General features: G+C 38.1%; 1 protein-coding gene across 1 annotated transcript; it reads left to right on the top strand.

Moving 5' to 3' along the window:
* On the top strand, positions 1-18,950 carry gramd1c (GRAM domain containing 1c). Its single transcript, XM_059327225.1, is given in 20 exon segments — positions 1-60; positions 62-123; positions 125-166; positions 1,842-1,953; positions 3,702-3,825; positions 4,502-4,602; positions 5,832-5,927; positions 6,013-6,093; positions 9,456-9,574; positions 9,656-9,812; positions 9,897-10,059; positions 10,153-10,296; positions 11,228-11,346; positions 11,984-12,126; positions 12,220-12,323; positions 13,194-13,364; positions 15,645-15,711; positions 15,862-15,981; positions 16,406-16,511; positions 17,703-18,950. Coding segments are annotated over 20 exon segments (2,145 nt in total). The 5' UTR covers positions 1-15; the 3' UTR covers positions 17,772-18,950.
* The last annotated feature ends 748 nt before the right edge of the window (positions 18,951-19,698 follow it).

Raw genomic sequence — 19,698 nt, 5'->3', positions numbered from 1 at the left:
TGTTCCCCTGGCCAGATGGGATGCACCTGCAACAAGACGCACGATCACAACATTCGTGTTCAGCAGCAGAGCTTCAGAGCTGGGTTGGACAAACTGGCGCTCTCCTTGGCTTCTATTTTTAACTAATTTACAGCAGAACAGAAATCCTGGGTCCACTCCGTGCCAGGTAAGTGTCTGACAACAACAGGTAACCCGCATGTGGAGACATGCTTAGCACGCCTGTGTGCTCATGGCGCTGCGCGTAAAACTATTCAGGCACATGTTTGTCGGCTCAGCACATCTGATAACCAGCTTTTATCACTTTGATTTAGTTTGACTTATCATTTATAGTTATGTCCTATCAGCCGACACATCTGACCGCACGCACAAAGAGTTTGGACATGTTTTTTGTTTTGTTTTTGGGTGGCATTAGGTCGCTTTCAATTTGGACAAATGTTTTGAGGTTTTTGACATTAATCAATAATTTAACGACACCTCTCCATTTAACAATAATCCTACGTGAATAGGGTTCTGTTTATTGGCATGACTACACTTCCCTCCAGTTTAAAGCCTCCTGGTCAAACCAGTTCTGTCTCAGTGATAATGACTTCCCCTGAGGTGCTGCTGAATATCCTTGTTGCATGACATTCAGTTCAGACCAGCTCTCATAAGACTCACGTTATTATTATTTTAACCCAGTCTCTTATCCCGTATAATACTGGTGGATATAAAGAAAACTATAACATCCATCTGCAGCAGTAGCCTACTGTAAATCGGAAGTTTCATCACGATATTCGATCGATTTTTTATTTTTTAGGAACAATACCGTATGTGCTGATATCTGACATGATATGATTTCTATTCCATTCTGTGATTGATATGAGACAATATCATATGTGTATATATATATATATATATATATATATATATATATATATATATATATATATATATATAATATTAAGACCATTTATTTTAGCTCATAAAATGCAACTACAACATTAGATGACTATTTAATTTCTGAGCTCTTTCATACATTCAAATCAAAAACAATCTCTTTTTTTTTTTTTTTTTAAATAAAAGATGTATAAACTAAGATTTGTTTTACCATCTAGACAAGACCAAATACAATGTAAAAATGTCTATGTATTTAATTTGCATCAATGGTGGAAAAAGTATCCAGCTCCCTTACATAAGTAAAAGTAGCCTACTAATACCATACTGCAGATTTACTCCACAACAAGTAAAAGTCCTGCATTCAAAACTTACTGAAGTAAAAGTATCAGCATCAAAATGTACTTAGAGTTTAAAAAATAAAAGTACTTGTTATGCAAAACGAAAAACATTTTTTAATATATTTATGTAAGAAGCATTTTACTGTTGTCCAGGTACAGTTCATTTAAACTACTTAATATACTTTTATTTGGTTTAATGTAGAAACGTGTAATCATTTTAAATTGATCGTATTTTTTCATGGTAGATCTCGACCTGAAAAGTAACTAAAGCTGTCAGCTGAATGTAGTGGAGTAAAAGTATAAAGTAACATGTGGAAATACTCAAGTAATGTACAAGTACATAAAAAATGTTTAAAACTTAAGTACAGTATTTGAGTTAATGTACTTAGTTACATTCCACCACTGTTTTGCATTGATGATAATGAATCTTTCATAGTTAAATGAATGCCTCTATGTATGAATAAATATAAAGTGGGAATTTCAAAATAAGGCTGTATCTTAAAGATGATGATATGTAGGACTGTCAATGTTTTCGGTTTGCATCGATGAGATTGGATCATTGATTGTTGAATTATCTATTCTCACAGCGCTAAGGTTTACAGAAGCACTTTTTTTTTCTTTGAGCAGCGCAGCAGAGCAGATGGACCAGGTATCCAACCGGTCAGGAGTGGGCAGTGATGACATCACAGACGAGTCAGCATCCTTTGTGGATGTCAGGTGGAGCTCTGATGAAGAAGGGGTAAAAAAAAACAAAAAAACTACACAGAACCGTCCCAGTTAAAATATATAATTCACTTAAATCATGCTGTTCTAGTATAATTAATAATAAACTTTGACAGTTTGACTGCCCTCTTGTGGGTCACATTCATAGAATAATGATGGTGTTCTTTATGTGCCCCCTTGGTTTTCATTCTGTTATTATTCTTGATTTAAAGTAACAATGTTAAGGATATCGGTCTCTTTTCTCAAATATGAAGTAACTATCTGGCACTCGGCTTGTTGTGCTCAAAGTGTCAGAGGATATATATTTGAAAAAACTTTGTCTTTCAAGAAATCATGACCCTGCTACTCAAGAAAACCCACAGACCTTGTTGTAAGCAGTTTCACGTAGGAACTGTTTTCTTTTTACTGTACTTCCTACATGAAATTGCTCACAAGGTCTGTGGCTTTTCTCAAGTAATCGGGTCATGATTTTTTTTGGCCCTTTGAGCACAACAAGCGAAGTGCCATCTTGTTCTTTTATGTTTGAGAGAAGACAGACATCTCTATGATCTACCAAAGTAATTAGATTAATACATAACACTACAGATAGAAGGTACATGTATTCCTGATTTTGGGTGAACTTTCCCTCTTTAACACACACACATGCATCAATGTGGAGTGATATCAGAATGCTCAAGGACACGTCTGCAGTGCCAAGTAGGTGAACTGACACCTCCAGCTACCAGTTCACACTCTGTGAGGGGACTTGAGCAGACTACCTTCCAGTTATCAAGCCAAGTCTGTTTGATCTGAGCCAACACCCGAGGGATACTCAACTTGCTTTGCCTGGGGGTCACTTCTGCAAAATGACAGTTTCTGTTGCCTTTCTATCATCTCCAACCAGTCTGGCCTTTCTCCTCTGACCTCTGCCATCAACAAGAGAACTACCAATGACCGGATATTTTCTCTTTTTCGGACCATTCTCTGTAAACCCTGGAGATAGTAGTGGTTTGTGAAATACTCAGACCAGCCCATCTGGCACCAACAATCATGGCACATTCAAAATCACCTTTCTTCCCCATTCTGATTCTAAGTTTGAACTTCAGCAGCTCATCTTCACCATGTTTAGTTGCCTAAATGCCCTGAGTTGCTGCCGTGTGACTGGCTGATGAGATATTTGCATTAACGAGCAGTTGAACCAGTGTATCTAATAAAGTGGCCAGTGAGTGTATGATTTAAAGACATTCAGGGCCTGGAGGTCTGTCGTGGGTGGGGTGGGGAGTGCGCAGGTGGTCTGGGGCATCCATCCATTTTTTTTAAATAAACAAACAATATTTAGATTTTTAAAAATGGATTTTAGGACCTAATTTACAGTCCAAGTTTAAAAAAAATCCCATTATGACTGTATTTATCTTCATTGTGAATTAGAAAATAGCCCGAGGGCCACCCAGCACCCTATCGTGGGCCAGATTTGGCCCCCCGGCCGTAAGTTGAGTATCACTGCACTACACCATCATTACACCATGTTTCATCTCACACAAGTGGGATTGCTGTCTCTCTGATGCAAAGCCCAAAAGGCTCATAAAGCTGTTTATCATCTGCTCAGACTCACAGGAGATGTAACAAATTTCTCAATCTAATTCTTTCTGAATACCTATTTAAATCTCTTGTCAGAATTATCAACAGTTTATCAGTTTTTCTTGTTTCTTATGTACAAAGACAGAACAAATATGCTATGTCTCTTTAATCTCTCAGTATCAGTAAAGTTCACATGTCCTCCCCCAGAGCTCCGACCCTCAGGGACAGTGTCTCGCAGCACCTCAGACTCCTCTGCCGACCTACAAACAGAGGCTTGATGAATTTAAGAAGTTGTTTAAAGAGCTGCCGGAGTCAGAGAGACTCATAGTGGGTGAGTTACAGAGACTGCTTCTCATGGTAATTATAGTGTTGGTCCATGATCCAAATATTTGATTTGGGTTAATAATATTCATTGCCAAGATCCAGAATTTAATTTTTTCAATTTCCAATTAAAATTTAACTTTTGTTTCTATATTTTTTTTTTGCTAAACTTACTTTACAGCTTGTTGTATTTTACATTTTGTTGTTGCCAAAGTGGAATTTAAAAAAACAAGTGTTTAGTCTGACAAATAACTCAAAACAATATTAAAGAAATCACTACAGGGTGAGCAGCTCTAACGTGGGAGACAGACATCTAGGATTAAATCCTATTCTAAATGAAATACTTTAACTCTGAAAAAAGAAATAAAATAAAGTATGTGTCCTAATGCAGTTGTGGCACCTTGTCAATAAGAGTCTCAGTGATATAATGGGTGACTGGCCAATATTTTAAACATTCTTTATAGCTACCCTGTTGAATTAAATGGAAAATAAGAATGTTAAATAATCTTTGGAGACAAATACTTAAAATATAAGTGGTTTCATATTGTATGTTAAAAAAAGTGAACTGAAAGAAGGTAAATCACTCTTTTTATATGGTGACCTGTTTTCTAAATATAGTATGTCACAGAACACCTCAGGTACACTCATTTGTACGGCTGATTTTCCTGCTATATATTTTTCCTCAGACTACCCGTGTGCCCTGCAGCGAGACATCCTCCTTCAGGGACGCCTCTACCTCGCAGAGAACTGGCTCTGTTTCTACAGCAATGTGTTTCGGGGTACCAAGGTAATAATAAAGTGGAGGAGGAGCGTATGCAGTCTAAAAGGACACTGTGTTTATATTAATATGTGAGGACAAAGCAAGAAAATATAGTGCAAGATTATATTTTCATATAGCTTATATTTGCATTCTTCCTCTGTTATTGTGCATTTCAATAATGTTGATTTATTTTCTTTAAAAAATTTAAGACTTAACTACGTCACACTGATCACATTTTATTCTCATAAACAGTGTTAGAAAATTGTTTTTGTTTATTAATTATTTAATTATAGTGTGTAGAATTTTAAAGGAACAAATCCTTTTTATTATTTGTCTACCAATTACTCTTCCTGAGTAATAGAAATAGTGTTTTTTCCCCACATACCTCCATGGTAAACATAAAATCCATAAACTAAAAAAACCTTGATGAATTTCAGACATCCGTTAACAAACACCCATGCACCTCTGCAACATAATCCAGTAAGCAAAAGCTTTTTATATTTTGGAATACCCGTAATACTCGTATGCTCACTACTTTCAAAACATACGGACGAGTAGAGCATCGGTAAGCATGGAAAGTAGTTGTGAAACTGTTGTGAAATAGTAAAAATTCCATTCAAATGGTTTGGTAAAGTGAGCATACAAGTGGATACTGCATGAGTTGAGATTTTCTAAATGGATGTTTTGATATAGCTGTTATTAAATTCATCCCCCCCATTTACTTCAATAAGTTTGTTTTTGGATTCTCCATTCATCATGACAGACATGCAAGAAAAAACAATGTTTTCAAGGATTCCAGGCAACACGGACTGAGTTACAAATACAGATGATTGTTTTGCATGTGAAGTGTTCCTTTAAAAATGTAGAGAAATGTACATTTTGAATGTTTTCAGCAACACAAAATAGAATGCATAAATATCAGATTTTTGTGTCCGTTCCTCAAAAGCGAAAGCAATCAATTCTAGTGTGCAATAATATACAACAGATAAAAAAAAAGCCAACCTACAGCAGTAAAAATCGAAAGGTAGATATGGTAATTGCAACACTTAGAGCAGAACCAGTTGATCATATGATGATGCAACAATGCTGCTGTGAGCAATAAGTCCAGGCCTCTCCGTATGCTAAGTCATTACAAAATAACTCCTAGAGGATCCATCTGACAACGTAATGCTATAAAAGAGGTGATTTTTTTTCTCTTAAGCATTCTTTGATAAGCATGTGTGCACTAATTCTTCTAACCTTTGACCTTTTTATAGATTACACTACCCCTAAAAGACATCATAACTATGACCAGGGAGAAAACAGCCCGTCTGATTCCCAATGCCATCCAGATCTGCACAAGCACCGACAAGGTATACTGTTAGAACCCTGAGTTTAGTCCACATTCGATTAATACATAACCAATTATTGTGTAACGCTTTATACCTTCACCTGCAGTTCTTCTTCACGTCCTTCTCGGCAAGAGAGAAAAGTTACCAGGGTGTTTTCCGCATGTGGCAAAACACACTGTTGGACAAGGTAAGATCCTCCTCCACTCACCTGCTGTAACTTTGTACAGTGCAGCCTCGAAACTACAGACACTCATCAGTACGGTGTTCATACTCCATGTATGAGATACCGCTGTTCATGCAGGTTCAACAATAGGCCCTGTGTCACACATCAGTCACATGTGTCCACGGTACCTGCAGTCATTTCACATGCATCACAAACACTGTCAACACAGACAGTTGTACAATAACTGGACTGCCAGAGGGCCAGCAGCCCTGTGACTTTAGCCCATTTTGCATCACTTATCTAATCGGTCCAGAGTACATATCATACTGGCCACTCTTCCGTTGGGGTTATCAGTGCTGCTCTGCTATTGCATGTAGGGTAAAGATCTCCACACAGCAGGGTTTCAACGAGTCCAACAGACGCTTCTGTTTATTGTTCCACATACTAAGATGCTGTAAACCATATTTACTTGCATGTGTGTGAAGGATATAGTTAAAAGTTCAGCCCCTAAAGCTATGTCACGGTATTTGTGTTTGAGCAACTCCTTATACTGTAAAAGTAAATACATCATAAACTTCAATGCTACTCGGAGAGAGCAGACCTCCGCCAAGGCCCGAGTTGGGAAGTTGTTCTTCTGACTTCGCTTTGTTCATGAACTTAAAGTTGTATTGCTGAAACAAAATGGAAACTACAAAGAAGATATGCTGTATTTTATTGGACATTTTGATAGCTGTTTACAATATTTGCATGACGACAAAGAGCAAAGGAAACAGATCAGTGCTATGAAATATGATTGGGAACCAAATTTTTCCAATTATTGCAACGCTACATTAACGCAGCACAAATGCCCCATCATGCAATGTTAACAAAAGTGAAAATGAATCTATGTACCTGTGCTTTGATTCAGATGTGCTCCAAAATGTAAAGGGTTCTTCCTTGGCCTATGCTACACCCTTCCACCAAATTTCATGAAAACCGGGCCAGTAGTTTTTCCGTAATCCTGTTAACAAACATACAAAATTAAAAGAAATTATGGCGGTAATAAACTAGAAAGTTTTTGTAGTCTAAAAACTGCACAAACACTTTAAACAGGTTCAAATATTTTCAAAAATTGAAATAGTTTTGTTGTTGCATTTGAGCTGTGTATGGGAGTTGACGTTGAAATGCTGTTGGATGGTTTAATTATGCATGGGTATTTGCAGTCCAGGTATGGTGGACTTATGTCCTGGGGTGCCCCCATGTACGCTTTAGTACAGTTATGGTTACAGACTCTCTCCCCACCTCCCTACACTCATATTTTGAGTGCAATTAATTCATCAAAAGAGACAAAACGCACAGTAAACAAAGTTAAAGATGAATTTAACTGATAGCATTGCTATATCTTTTTCACATCTTCTATATACTATATCCATAATATTGTTACTGTTAATTCTTTTGGGCACAACATTAATCACGTAGTGAAGATGTGATATTGGGACAATTCTAATTTCAGCCATAAATAGCATCAAAAACAGGGTTTACTTTCATGAAGATCTTAAAGATTACAACTTTAAAAATGTCAATTGAGGTGTAGAGGCTAAGAGCAGTTGAGCTTAGTTGAAATGTAGGCAGAAGATCTGGAAGCATTTGAAAACTTTAATGAATCTGAAGATGTTACCCTGGAATAACTTCCCTCTAGTAGTCTATGTCAGGGACGTAGTTAAAAATGAAAGTACCAGCACAGCTTAAGCATCCTTATTTGGAGAATTAAATGAATGAATAGAGATTATTAAACGCATGTAGCGCACAGGAACTATATCAACTTGTTTTTGAGAGGAGAAACATGCAGCAATGCCTCCAATAGACTATTATAGGTAGGCACTATGACAGCCCTGCCGCGGGGAGTGAGTCTGCTGGGATGTTGAGCACAAACACCTGCATAGAAACACATCACCGTCAAGAGTTCATTGACCTCAGCAGGTGTGGCCACGAGGGCTGATTTACATGCTGCCTTTAAACCGCACAGAGCTCACTTTGCTTGCCTCGAAGCTGAAACTATTAACGGAATCACGTCAAAACAAAGGAGTCTGTCTGAACCGCCAGTGAACCGGACTTTCGACAGGTATAACAAGCTTTTATTTACCTTTTATCGCGGTGTAAATCGGGGCGGCGCGTGTTTCTCTAAACGCCCCTGAACTCGCTCATATCCAGGACTTCCTGAATGTGCGTCCAGGTTACAGTTCACTGTGTGACAGCCTGTTGAAGCTCACAGCTGCGGGGAAAGTCCTCTGACAAGTAAGTAAAGTCTGTGTAGATGGATTTCAAACTTTCTAACTCGGTTATAGATGCGTGAGAACACCGCGTGTGCTTCCATATGGTAAATAACGTGATGAATTCCCGTCCGGACTACAATAATACAGACCGTGTTTTTAAGTTAAAACTCTCATGTGGAACCGCATATGCTTTTTTTGTTGTAATTTTGTGAGACTGGGCTTCTCTTGGTTGCCAACACAAAAACGTAAATTAATATTCCAGCAGTCAAGAGATACAATAAGGACTGTAGGTCGTTTGTCACCCGTGGAGATAAGGCTGCAAAGTTTACTGTGTGGAGGCTAAATGTTCCCAGGTTACCTGCAGCTACTGCAAACTCTGTCAACCTATTGTTTACCTAAAGGATACATAATATGGATTGTTTTTCAGCCGATACTGATGGATAACAGAAAAATACCTGGTTGCCATGACCAGTAGCCTACTGTTCTGATAACTGATAATTTCACATTTTTGTATTTTAAAACGTTGACAAATTTTAGTTTCTGCCAACCTGAGAGTAAGAAAGCCTGAGATGTGGTGAGAAAAGATGGATGATTTAATATGGCATAGCTCTAACCTGACCAAATGTGATGTCTTTTTAAAAACACAACAAAAACAAATAACAGTTCTGACTCTTTAAATAATCATTTATTTATGCATTTACATTTTTTTTAAAAACATTCTTTGCTTTTTATAGAGCATTTTAATTAAAATTTCAAAAATAAATGCCTTGACACAATCTGTCAAATCAGACATGTCAATGTATTAAATATTTAATAAATAACAGTGTGAAATAAAAGTGTTTTATAGAACCCCAAACCTGTGGCTGCTTAGTCTGCATATATATACTTATGGTTACTTATTAAATGAAAACAATTTGTCGCTGTGTTGTCTGCTGTCATTTTATTATCGAAAGAAATGCATAGCAGCTTTATCAGTCAATAATTTATTGGCCCAATATGTACCGTACATCCCTACTTTGTGTTGTGGTTTCTATCGGTCAAGAGTCCTTATTGTGTAAGATGAGACATTTACAGCAGCTGGTTTCCAAACAAGCCTTTGGGGTTGATGTTTTCTTTGTGACCTCCCTTTTCCAGCCTCTGACCAGCTGTGAGTTGTGGCAGATGGTCAAACAGCATTATGGGTATGACCTGGGCCTGAGCAATGAAGAGATGGAGAACTTACAGATATTAGCAGACTCGAGCGTGCAGACCAGGTAAGCTCACTCCCACCTGCACCTCCATCCTCACACACTGTCTGTGTGCTGTAATTTGACACCACCTGTGTGTGTCTGCAGCCTGACAGCGAGGCCTGGTGGTGATGAGGCTATAGGGAGGCTGGAGCGCCCCCCTACCCTTCGCCTTCCTGGGATGGAGCAGGGGCCTTTAGAGACCTCCACTCCTCAAGGGGAGGACTTACCTTCCCCTCTCGGCTCACAGAACTCTCCCAACGCGGTATTACATTTTCTTTCTCTGTTATTGCATAACCTGTGCTTGTGTAAATCTTTTCACACCTCATTGTTTGGTATCGGCCTCCAGCAGGATGACGCTCGCAGCACCCCGTCCCTGCGGCGCAGCCCTGTTCCCTCGCTGGACCGCCTCGCCCCAGAACGGGTTTCCAAGCGCTCCTCGCTGTCTCTCGACCTCAACGCCAACGAGAACGAGTTGTCTGAGCAGAGCGGTTCAGAAAGCATTGAAGATGGTAAGAGGAGGCACCGGAGGATATTTGACCTCATGCTTCTTGCTTTTGTGGTTTAATATTTTCCCCTCTCCCTAAAACCGTCTGCTTCATCAGTGGAGGAGCGAGTGAGTACAGCCCAAGTTCCGGGTCGACTTTATCTAAACAGGGTGTTTCACATCAGCGCCAACAAGATGTTTGAGCTGCTCTTCACCGACTCCAGCTTCATCCGCAGGTTCATGAACGTCAGGAAGATTACCAGTAAGTATTAAACCAGTTTAATCTAAATTTAAAGCCATAACCAGGGCCAGGCCTTATATACACACTACTACTTATCTGTTGGTAACAATAATTATGGAGCTAGAACAGTGATGGCTGGGTTTGGTATCCAGAATCAAATATGGTACTGGAAAAAAGCACATTGGTACTGAAGTTAAACTGAAAAATAAAAAAACAGGCATTAAAATAACTTTATATTGATACTTACGTATTGTGATGTTTTTTTCTAATTTTTCTTAACTTTTTATTCATGTCCCTCTTCCTTCAGTATCACTTTCTCTTCTTTTTTTTCTTCAATATTTTAATTTTAATGTTCTACAGTCTGCTGTGAAGCCTGGCATTAGCTAGCATACAATTTATTTTTTTAATGACAAATTTTATTTTTTATCCCAAGACTTACTGTTCTAGCTCTGTAGTTTTTCCCGTAAGATACCTGTTAAATTAACAAATAGAATTATTTTTAGGCCTTCCTGAAACAAATTACAGGTGCATCTCAATAAATTAGAATATCATAGAAACGTTTATTGATGTCAGTAATTCAATTCAAAAAGTGGAAATAACACATTATATAGATCCATTACACACAGAATGAAACATTTAATGTCTTAATTTATTTAATTTCTTCTAATTATATTGATTATGGCATACATTTAATGAAGACCTAGAATTCAGTGTCTCAAAAAATGTTTATTATTACAAAAGACCAATTTTAAAAAGTATGTTTAGTATGGGAATGTTGGCCCCTGAAAAGTATGTCCATCTATATGCACTCAATACTTGTTTGGGGCTATTTGACTTGAACTAGTGGAAATGGACTTTTCCATCATATTCTTATGTATCGAGATGCACCTGTATTCCACCACCTTCTAAAAGCTTCCGTGTGTAATATTAAAATCTTCCTTTGTGCTCTCAGACGCCAGCTTTAATGCTTGGCAAAAGGACGCCACAGGAAACATGAAGAGGAGTCTGAACTACACGATAACCATCAGCAACCCTCTGATTGGCAAGTTCTCCACCGCTACAGAGAACCAGGTGTGTTTACATCCGTGTGATTGTTGCGAGCACTCCAAGGTTATTATAGTTAACGAAAACTAACGAAATAACGAAAACTAGAATTGAAAAAACATATTCGTTAACTGAAATAAAAATGAGAGTTTTTAAAAAAACGATAACTAACTGAAACTGTATTGTGAGGTCACAAAACTAACTAAAACTAACTAAAATTACAGTGAAAATATCCTTATTTTTTGTCTTTGTCAACTTTTTTCATACGTTAACCTTTTTGGTTGATATGAAATCTATTTCATCTATCTGGTTTTATGACTTAATAAACTTATTGGAGCTGAGATGGATCAGACAAAGGAAATAAAAGCAAAATTTATCGTGACCTTTCTGAATCTTAAAACCCAATAAATACCCCATTACAAAAAAATAAAACTAACACGAAAACTAATAAAAACTAAACTAAAACTAAGCATTTTCCAAAAAATAAAAACTAATTAAAACTAGCAAACTCACTCTGAAAACTAATTAAAACTATCTGAATTTAAAAACAAAAAATGACAACGAAATTAAGACTAAAACTAATGAAAAATCCAAAACTATTATAACCTTGGTGCACGCCTGAATAGATGAATTAACATGTATTTGTCCTTCAATTATCTCTCAGACGCTGTACAAAGAATCCAGGGATGGTCAGTATTACCTCCTGGACTCCGAGGTTTACACTCACGACGTTCCCTACCACGATTACTTCTACACTCAAAATCGGTACTACATCATAAGTCTCTCGAAACGGAAGTGTCGACTCAGGTTAGATATTATAATAGATGTATATCAATTTATCTGTCTTTTAAAATACTTTCTTTAAATCACTGCTGTTTAACATGTCTGTTGTGCTGCCAGGGTCTACACCGATGTGAAATACAAGAAGCAGCCATGGGGCCTGGTCAAGTCCTTCATCACCAAAAACTCCTGGAGCGGCATAGAAGATTATTTCAAACAGCTGGGTACGCAGAAAGCGGGGTTTGCACAGGGGAAGTGCTCCTTTTTAGGGATATTAAAGTCATTTTAAAGGGATAGTTCGTATTTATTGGAGTGGGTTTGGATGGGGTATTTATCCGTAATCAGTGCATTACCGTGGTAGGCCTGCCACGATAACCCATTTTTTAGGACGATATATTTTCCCAGAAACTATCATGATAAACGATAGTATCATTGTATCGATGTCGTTTTAGTTTTACAACGATATAAGATCGTAATAAGTTCATTCTTTTCCACAACTTTTAAATCTTGAGAATATTAACATTGGAACTCTAATATGGAAAAGAAATATTAAAATATCCTAGATAAATAAAAATTAAATAAATAAACCAACCAAAACAAATAAAATAAAATAGACGTTCAGGCTCTGTTACGAAAATTGCACTGCAATAAACATTATGTAATATATTACTTTATTATTAAAATAACAAACAACTGGAATGGCTGCTTGGGAAATATCGGTTTTTTTTCGACAAATTGTACTGCCTGTCAAACATTTGCAGCATTACTTTAATGCAACACAAAAACGCACAAAAAGTCACGGCATGTAAATGACAATATATTAAGTCCAGAAAAAATTATCGTGTCCATTTTTATATATTGAACGATAAGTCGATACAGTAATTATTGTGACAGGCATAAGTGTTGGCTATATTTATTATAATTTCACCGCTTTATCTTGCGGTAAGATAACCTTGTTTGTGTTTTTCAGTTGTAAAACTTGTTTATTCTGTGTCTATATAACCAGACCCTTTCACAACATGTTTTTACTGTCATAACGCTTCCCATTCTGCCCCATATTTGACTCTTTGTGGACCTGTGATAACACTGTACAGAGACAGAACTGATGGAGGAGGAAGTGGAGATGAATCAAGGAGGTGGAGAGTCTGGGAAGGTCGGTGGGCTTCGGAGGAGGAGGCGGACATACAGCCGGATTCTGCCGGAGCACTTGAAGCCCAACAAGCAGTACTTGCAAGACCCCGAACAGCACCGAGACGGCAACATGGGTATGTGATGTTACGTTACACTGTATATCGTGATTTTAAAGGAATACGTTTATTGAGAAGATCACCACCATTCACCTCTGTCTGTTAAATATGAACTACTGCTAGGAGACAGTTTGCTTGGCTTAAACTATGTCGCCTTGCTCCAGCACCACTAAAGATCACTAATGGTTGAAAGCAACATTTACTGAAACTGACATCCCTAGTATATATTGTTAGAGCAAGGAGGCCTTAGAGCCTTCCCCGCTCACCTGGGTTCTTTTTTCTAAACTTGGTCTTACAAAACACAAATGAATAAAGTTAACCATTTATTGAAAGAATAGTAGCCAAATGCAATGCTCAGCGTTGGACTCTGCAATGTGATCTCGATGGCACCACAAGACAGAGTGATTACAAATTCTTGGGTTGGGCACACCCCGTCCATTTGGGTGGGCTTTTTAACGCAATTGTAGGCCTGGGACGATAACAAATTTTGCTGGACGATATATTGTCCCATAAATTATTGCCGATAAACGATATTGTCAACATGATAATATATCATAATAATGCACACCCTTTCAAATACAATACACTTTTATTTCTCAGTGTTTTTACCATCGTAATTGTAATTTTAAGAACGTTTAAATATCCTAAATAAATAAAACAAACTTTTTTTTTTTTTTTAAAGGGCAGCATTTATTTTGCGATGTAGCAAACTCCACTTTCTGTGAGCGCACAGCGTTTATATTTACTTTGTCGACCAGTGTTGACTGTCGGGACGAAGGCTCTGCATCTCCAGGTGCAGTTTTTTTCCCCAGCTGGGAAAACTGGGTCGGGTGGTTCTGCTTTAGATGGGCATGCAAGTTTGTTGTGGTGGCTCTTTTTGTTGCCACCACTTTTGAACAAATTCGGCATACAAGCTCGTCCGTGTGTTGATGGGCTCACCTTTTTCATTCGGTTTGAAGCCGACATATTCCCACACCGGGGCTGTGGCATTTGGCTTTGCAATCATCTTTTTTCCTCGCGTTGCTCCGCACGAGGCTCACCTGCTGCACTCTGTGTGTAGCCAATGCTAGCGGCCCAGCCTTCCCCACAGAGACAAAGAGACTGGATGACTGACAGGAGGGTTCACTCCGATCATTCTGCTATGGAACAAAAGCGCCCAGGTGCTGAGATCGAGCACAGAGTGAACCCTCTTGTCATCCAGCCTGCTTGGAGGCAACAGACGAGGAAAACAAACACGCATGCGCATGGCGATATATCGAGGCCGGCAAAATTATTGAGTTCATTTAATTTATCGTGCGATTAATTGATTTATTGATTATCGGCCCAGGCCTACGCAATTGGTCAATTTTTTGTGGGATGCTTTCGGTTGCCCCCCTTAACCGTGCGTCTGAGGATTTGATATCTCCTTGACCTTTCAAATCTATGTGTGTGTTTGTTGTCTGCTGAAGCTTTCATCCTATCTCTCCTCCCTATCCTGCTTCTCATCACAGCCCAGGTCTGAGCTGAACTCCTACACATGCCTTCTGTTTGAACTTTAGTAACCCTGACCATAATTTAGAAACTCAGCCAATCGGAATATATTCTTTATTCCTACAATATAAAGACGACAAGTTGTGGCTTTTCAAGTGGTTTATGTTCTTTCTGGAGTCGCAGATAAACAGTCAAGCACATAACGACACAAAACTCCAACATGTCATTTTTAATACTTCATTTTTTAAAAATACAGATTAAACAAATATAACAAAGTGTAGGTGAATTTTAGAGGTGCTGGTAGACAAATTGTCTCCAGCTTCAGATTTAATGAACAGGTAAAGAGTTTTTTGATCTTCTTATATGACTGTCCTTCTTATGTGCATTGTGCATATTTTTGTACTAAAATGACAATCTACTAAAATGTATTGATTTCAAAAGTGTTTAAATTAACTGTTTGTCCACAATTTTCAAGTAAACTAATAACGTGAAGTCTACAGCACTTTTACAAATGACTAAAAATAGAGACTGCGGTAGTAGCAACTGTGACAAAGCCTTGATGGATAATGTTTAGTGTGTAATCTGCAGCCAGACAACAGTCACTTCTGTATAGTGGAGTTATGTTGCAGTCTTATTGGGTTGTACCCTTGTCACACCCACCAAATGGCAGCAATTATATCTCAGGCCTTTGCAATATGTTGCACACCACTGGGAACCAGGAAACTGTTGCAAACTAGTGCAAAATGTTGACGGCAACTGAAGTTTTCTGTGTTTAATGAGCCTGCATGTTTTTATAATAATTTATTAACCTGTCCTGCTGTGTTTCAGGCCCCATAGAAGTTACCAGCCCGCACAGATGGAACACCACCCTAATAGTGGCTGGCATGAGTGTGATGTAAGTTGACATGAAAACACATGTAACAATGTGGTTTTATTGTGTAGAATGATTACAAGTTGAGCCTGGAATCGTGTTGTCCAAAGTCACACATTGCATTGATTATAACCACCAGTGGTGAGATTAAACTCCAATTTCTGTCTCTTTCAGTTTGCTGATTCTGACGTTGATGAACCTGGGGCTGTTTTTCAAGTTGTGGGCCATGGAGGATGTAGCCCACCGCATGTACCTGAGCACAAAGCAGCGGCTGAGGGAGAGGACTGAGGCCAGGTCGGATAACTTTATGTGCCTTTGAAATGTGCATGTTCTTTCCCCCTTGATTCATCATCCGTCATAGACAGTAACTATATTAATAGTTGCCACCATCGTTCAGAAAGGAGAAGTCTTTGTGTGTGGGTGGAGAGGGGGGAAGGGGCTCGTCTTCCTCCACTTGATTTTGTCTGTGGCTTTTAAGCAGCCCACATACAAGAGAGCTCTTATTCTAATGACTCAGTGTTGAAACTGCTTGTTTCTCACCCTCAGTAACTGTGGTTATGTAAGTGACATCGTCTTGCATCTGTGCTCCTCTTCTTTTAGCCCTCTTCTTACATGTCCTTCACTGACTCTGTTTTTGTGTTCTGCTGCCTTTATGGAGCAAATGTGAATATCATATTTGGCACATAAGAATAACTACTTTCTTTCTGTTGTTTGGCAGCTTGGCCCATGAATATGGCCCCAGACAGGCGCCAGGCTTCAGGAACAGAGAGGACGCAGAGCTTCTAAAAAATGTACTGCAAGACTCCATCAACCTTTTAGAACAGGTAAGACAAGCTGGGAATGCACTTCATGAATAAAGGCTGAATTTTGCTCAAATTTGGCCATGAAGATGATTCTGCACTGCCCAGTGCAGTTTCTGACATGTTCTCATCTAGTCAGAAAGCAGATACATACATCTTTTACTGAGCATGAGCAATTTAAAGGATATTTATTCCATTTTTTTTTTTTAAATCGCTATATCGGTTATACCTTCTGATCGGTAATTAGTGGATTTTCCCCTCTAAAATCAGTATCTGTCTCAAAAATCCCATATTGGTCCAACAAGATCTCCAACCTAAACGACAGAATAGGTTGTGTGTCGATACCACCCATGACGACCCATATGAGCGTTTGTCAAAATGACACATGATCGTTTTGCGGTTTGGAGCGGAGCATTCTAAAAATAGCACAAACATGCATGCATGCATGTATGGCTCGCACTTGTAAAAAAAGGCTGCAGTTTTGTTGAATTTAGGCTACAAAACCACTGATCTAGGTTTATATATAAAAGACAGTTTAAACAGTAAATAAATGTACGTAAATGTTGGAAGGGATGTAGTTACGTGGACGATGTGACATCCAGTACTGTGCTGTAAAATAACAAATGCTGTAAAATAAGAATGCTTTCAAGAATAAAAATGTTAATAGTTCTTTAAAAAAAAAAATCTATTAACAAAATGCAAAGTAAGTAAACAGAAGAAAAATATAAATCAAATCAATATTTGGTGTGACCACCCTTCAAACTAGCATCAATTTTTCTTGGCATTTTTTCACACCTGCCTAAGACTTTTGCACAGTACTGTAGTAACATCAAAACGTGAGGCACAGAAGTTCAATGATGTTAAAATCACATTGTCTACTTTTGTTTTCACATAGGATACAAACCCTGTTCTTCTGGGTCAAAGTTCGAACTCCACCACTCTCGAACTCTTCGAAATCCACCCGTCCCGTGTCTGAGTTCTTTGCTTTATACTCATTCCGTCATTCATAATTATTATGCAGCTAGAGGGCGGGACAGTCTAAATATAGGTCATAAATATAGGTCATATTTTGCTGCCTGTACAAACAACCTATGGGGCAGCTTTTTATTTTTTATGTTTTACAACCAGATGGGGTCTATCACATAAATTCACAGCGGTCTTGCACCACTTTTTTTATTATTCTATCTGCTGAGTCAGTTCTTCTTCTCCTCACAGCTCCGCAGCTCTCTGGTGGTGCTGCAGCAGAACTTTGCTATGGCCAATCGCACCGCAGCACCACAGTGATGCTCCACACCTGGAGACGGCAGAGTGCCTCTCCTGGCTCTTTGCATGGTGGGGGGGGGAGGACTGCAGAAGTGAACTGCCTCTGAGGAAATCTCTAGTATCCAGTGACGTTGCCATGTAGACGTCCCCAGACCTGTGCTGCCAGGGGTTACACGTCCCAAAGCCTGTGGCGGAGCATCAGGTGCCAGGATGTTTTTAAAGCTGTGGAGTGATTTGCTGCGAGGACAAAGTTACATCAGAGTTTGCTGCACATGGAGCAGTGAGTTTAGATTTCTGCAGGGTGCTATTGTCTGCTCCCTCGCCTGGTTTCTTTTTCACTCTTCCCTTAAATAGCAGCATTGGATTTCGGAGATAACACCTTCCCCACGTGCCTTTCTATGTTCTGATGAGCCTCGTGCCGCATCAAGTGAACTGTTGGAAATACTTTTATTTTTGTTTTATTCCAGGGAAGTGAGTCAATATTATTTAAAACAACTATTCACATTTTTTGCACATATTTTAGTTTTTGCACAAGTGCCTTGCAGATTAGGCTGTGTTTTAAGATATATTTTGGGATTTTTATTTTCTTTTTTCTTTTCAATAAAGATTGTACAATCAGTGACGCAGATTTAAAAGTTTGTACTCTTTGTGATCATCTTTTTTGTATATGTAAACTGCTGAAATTAAATTTACAAATGCAAATAGAAAAAAGCCTTAATTGTATAATACTGTATAGGAGCCAACTCTGGTGTACAGAAGATATGCTAAAGGTGTGCCTTGTTTTCTTCAAACCACAATCAGTACATATTTGATTCATTTTCCACATTTACCTGTAAATGTGTAATAACAGTTTCTTTTCTACACTGAACCAAATTATTCGGTGTGATTTTAAGGTCAGTGAAATGCTCTCAGGTTATCTCAGCACTGTGCTCTCCGAATGTCAACACTACATGCAAGCTTGTTCTGTGATTTACAAATTCATAAACACTTAAATCCTTTTTTAAAAAAATTATCAATTGTTGGTGACACACAACTACAATTGCCTTGAGCCTTGTTTGATGTTTACAGTGTTGCCATCATCGTTGTATGTTTGTTTGGCTGTTCTTACCTAAACACACTTGTTTAAAATTGGTTTCTGTTTTGCACATTTTTAGCCATACTGCAATTCACTGTTTTAATAAACAAGATTTCTTGACAGAATCTGAACTTGTGTTGCAAACATTTTTTTTTCAAAGTACACCATATTTGAGTTGCACAATTATTTTCATTGTTGATTAGTCTGCCATTTAAAAAATAATATAACTTAGAAAAATATTTTATCTATATATTAATATCAATATAATATCAGTCGATTAAAATGGTGGAAAATGTGCAGCAGCTGACATTTGTTTGCCCATACAAAAAAGATTCAGTCTAGTTTTGCTCTTACTAAAATGATTATCAGTAAACAAACTACAGAGAGAAGCTACAGCTCATGATTATACACAGGCTGTTAAATGGTTTTGCTTCTTTCACTTAAACTGCCTCAGACCAAAGTTAAATAATAAAATGTTCATTTTTAAGAGACAGACTAGATGAAAGTACCGGAACTTGATCTATTAAATCAGGGTTAATTGTTTTATTATATAATGCTGGTAGGAACTGTACGCTTTGTCCTGTACGCTGCTGCTGGAAACACAAGCGGAAAACTGAATAGGAGCAAAGCCAAATGTGTCTTTGTTCCTTTGTCACAGGTGAAATACAAGACTTCTGTCTTTAATTATTTATCAGTGGCCTGTCCTTATTTACTCCTAGAGGAAATTATATATGTACTCTATAGTTTCCTTCGCAACTATGATAGTTGCAATTATAGTGTTAGTTTATATGTTTTGTATGTGTCGTGTTTTATTCACAGGACTGGAATGTGCTCTTTATTCCATTAGCCTACATTTACATCTTAACAACTTAA

Source organism: Centropristis striata, chromosome 23, assembly GCF_030273125.1.
Source record: "Centropristis striata isolate RG_2023a ecotype Rhode Island chromosome 23, C.striata_1.0, whole genome shotgun sequence".
In the NCBI taxonomy this organism is placed as follows: Eukaryota; Metazoa; Chordata; class Actinopteri; order Perciformes; family Serranidae; genus Centropristis; species Centropristis striata.
The sequence above is the reverse complement of the archived record's forward strand: the minus strand, read 5'-3'. Positions and strand labels throughout refer to the sequence as shown.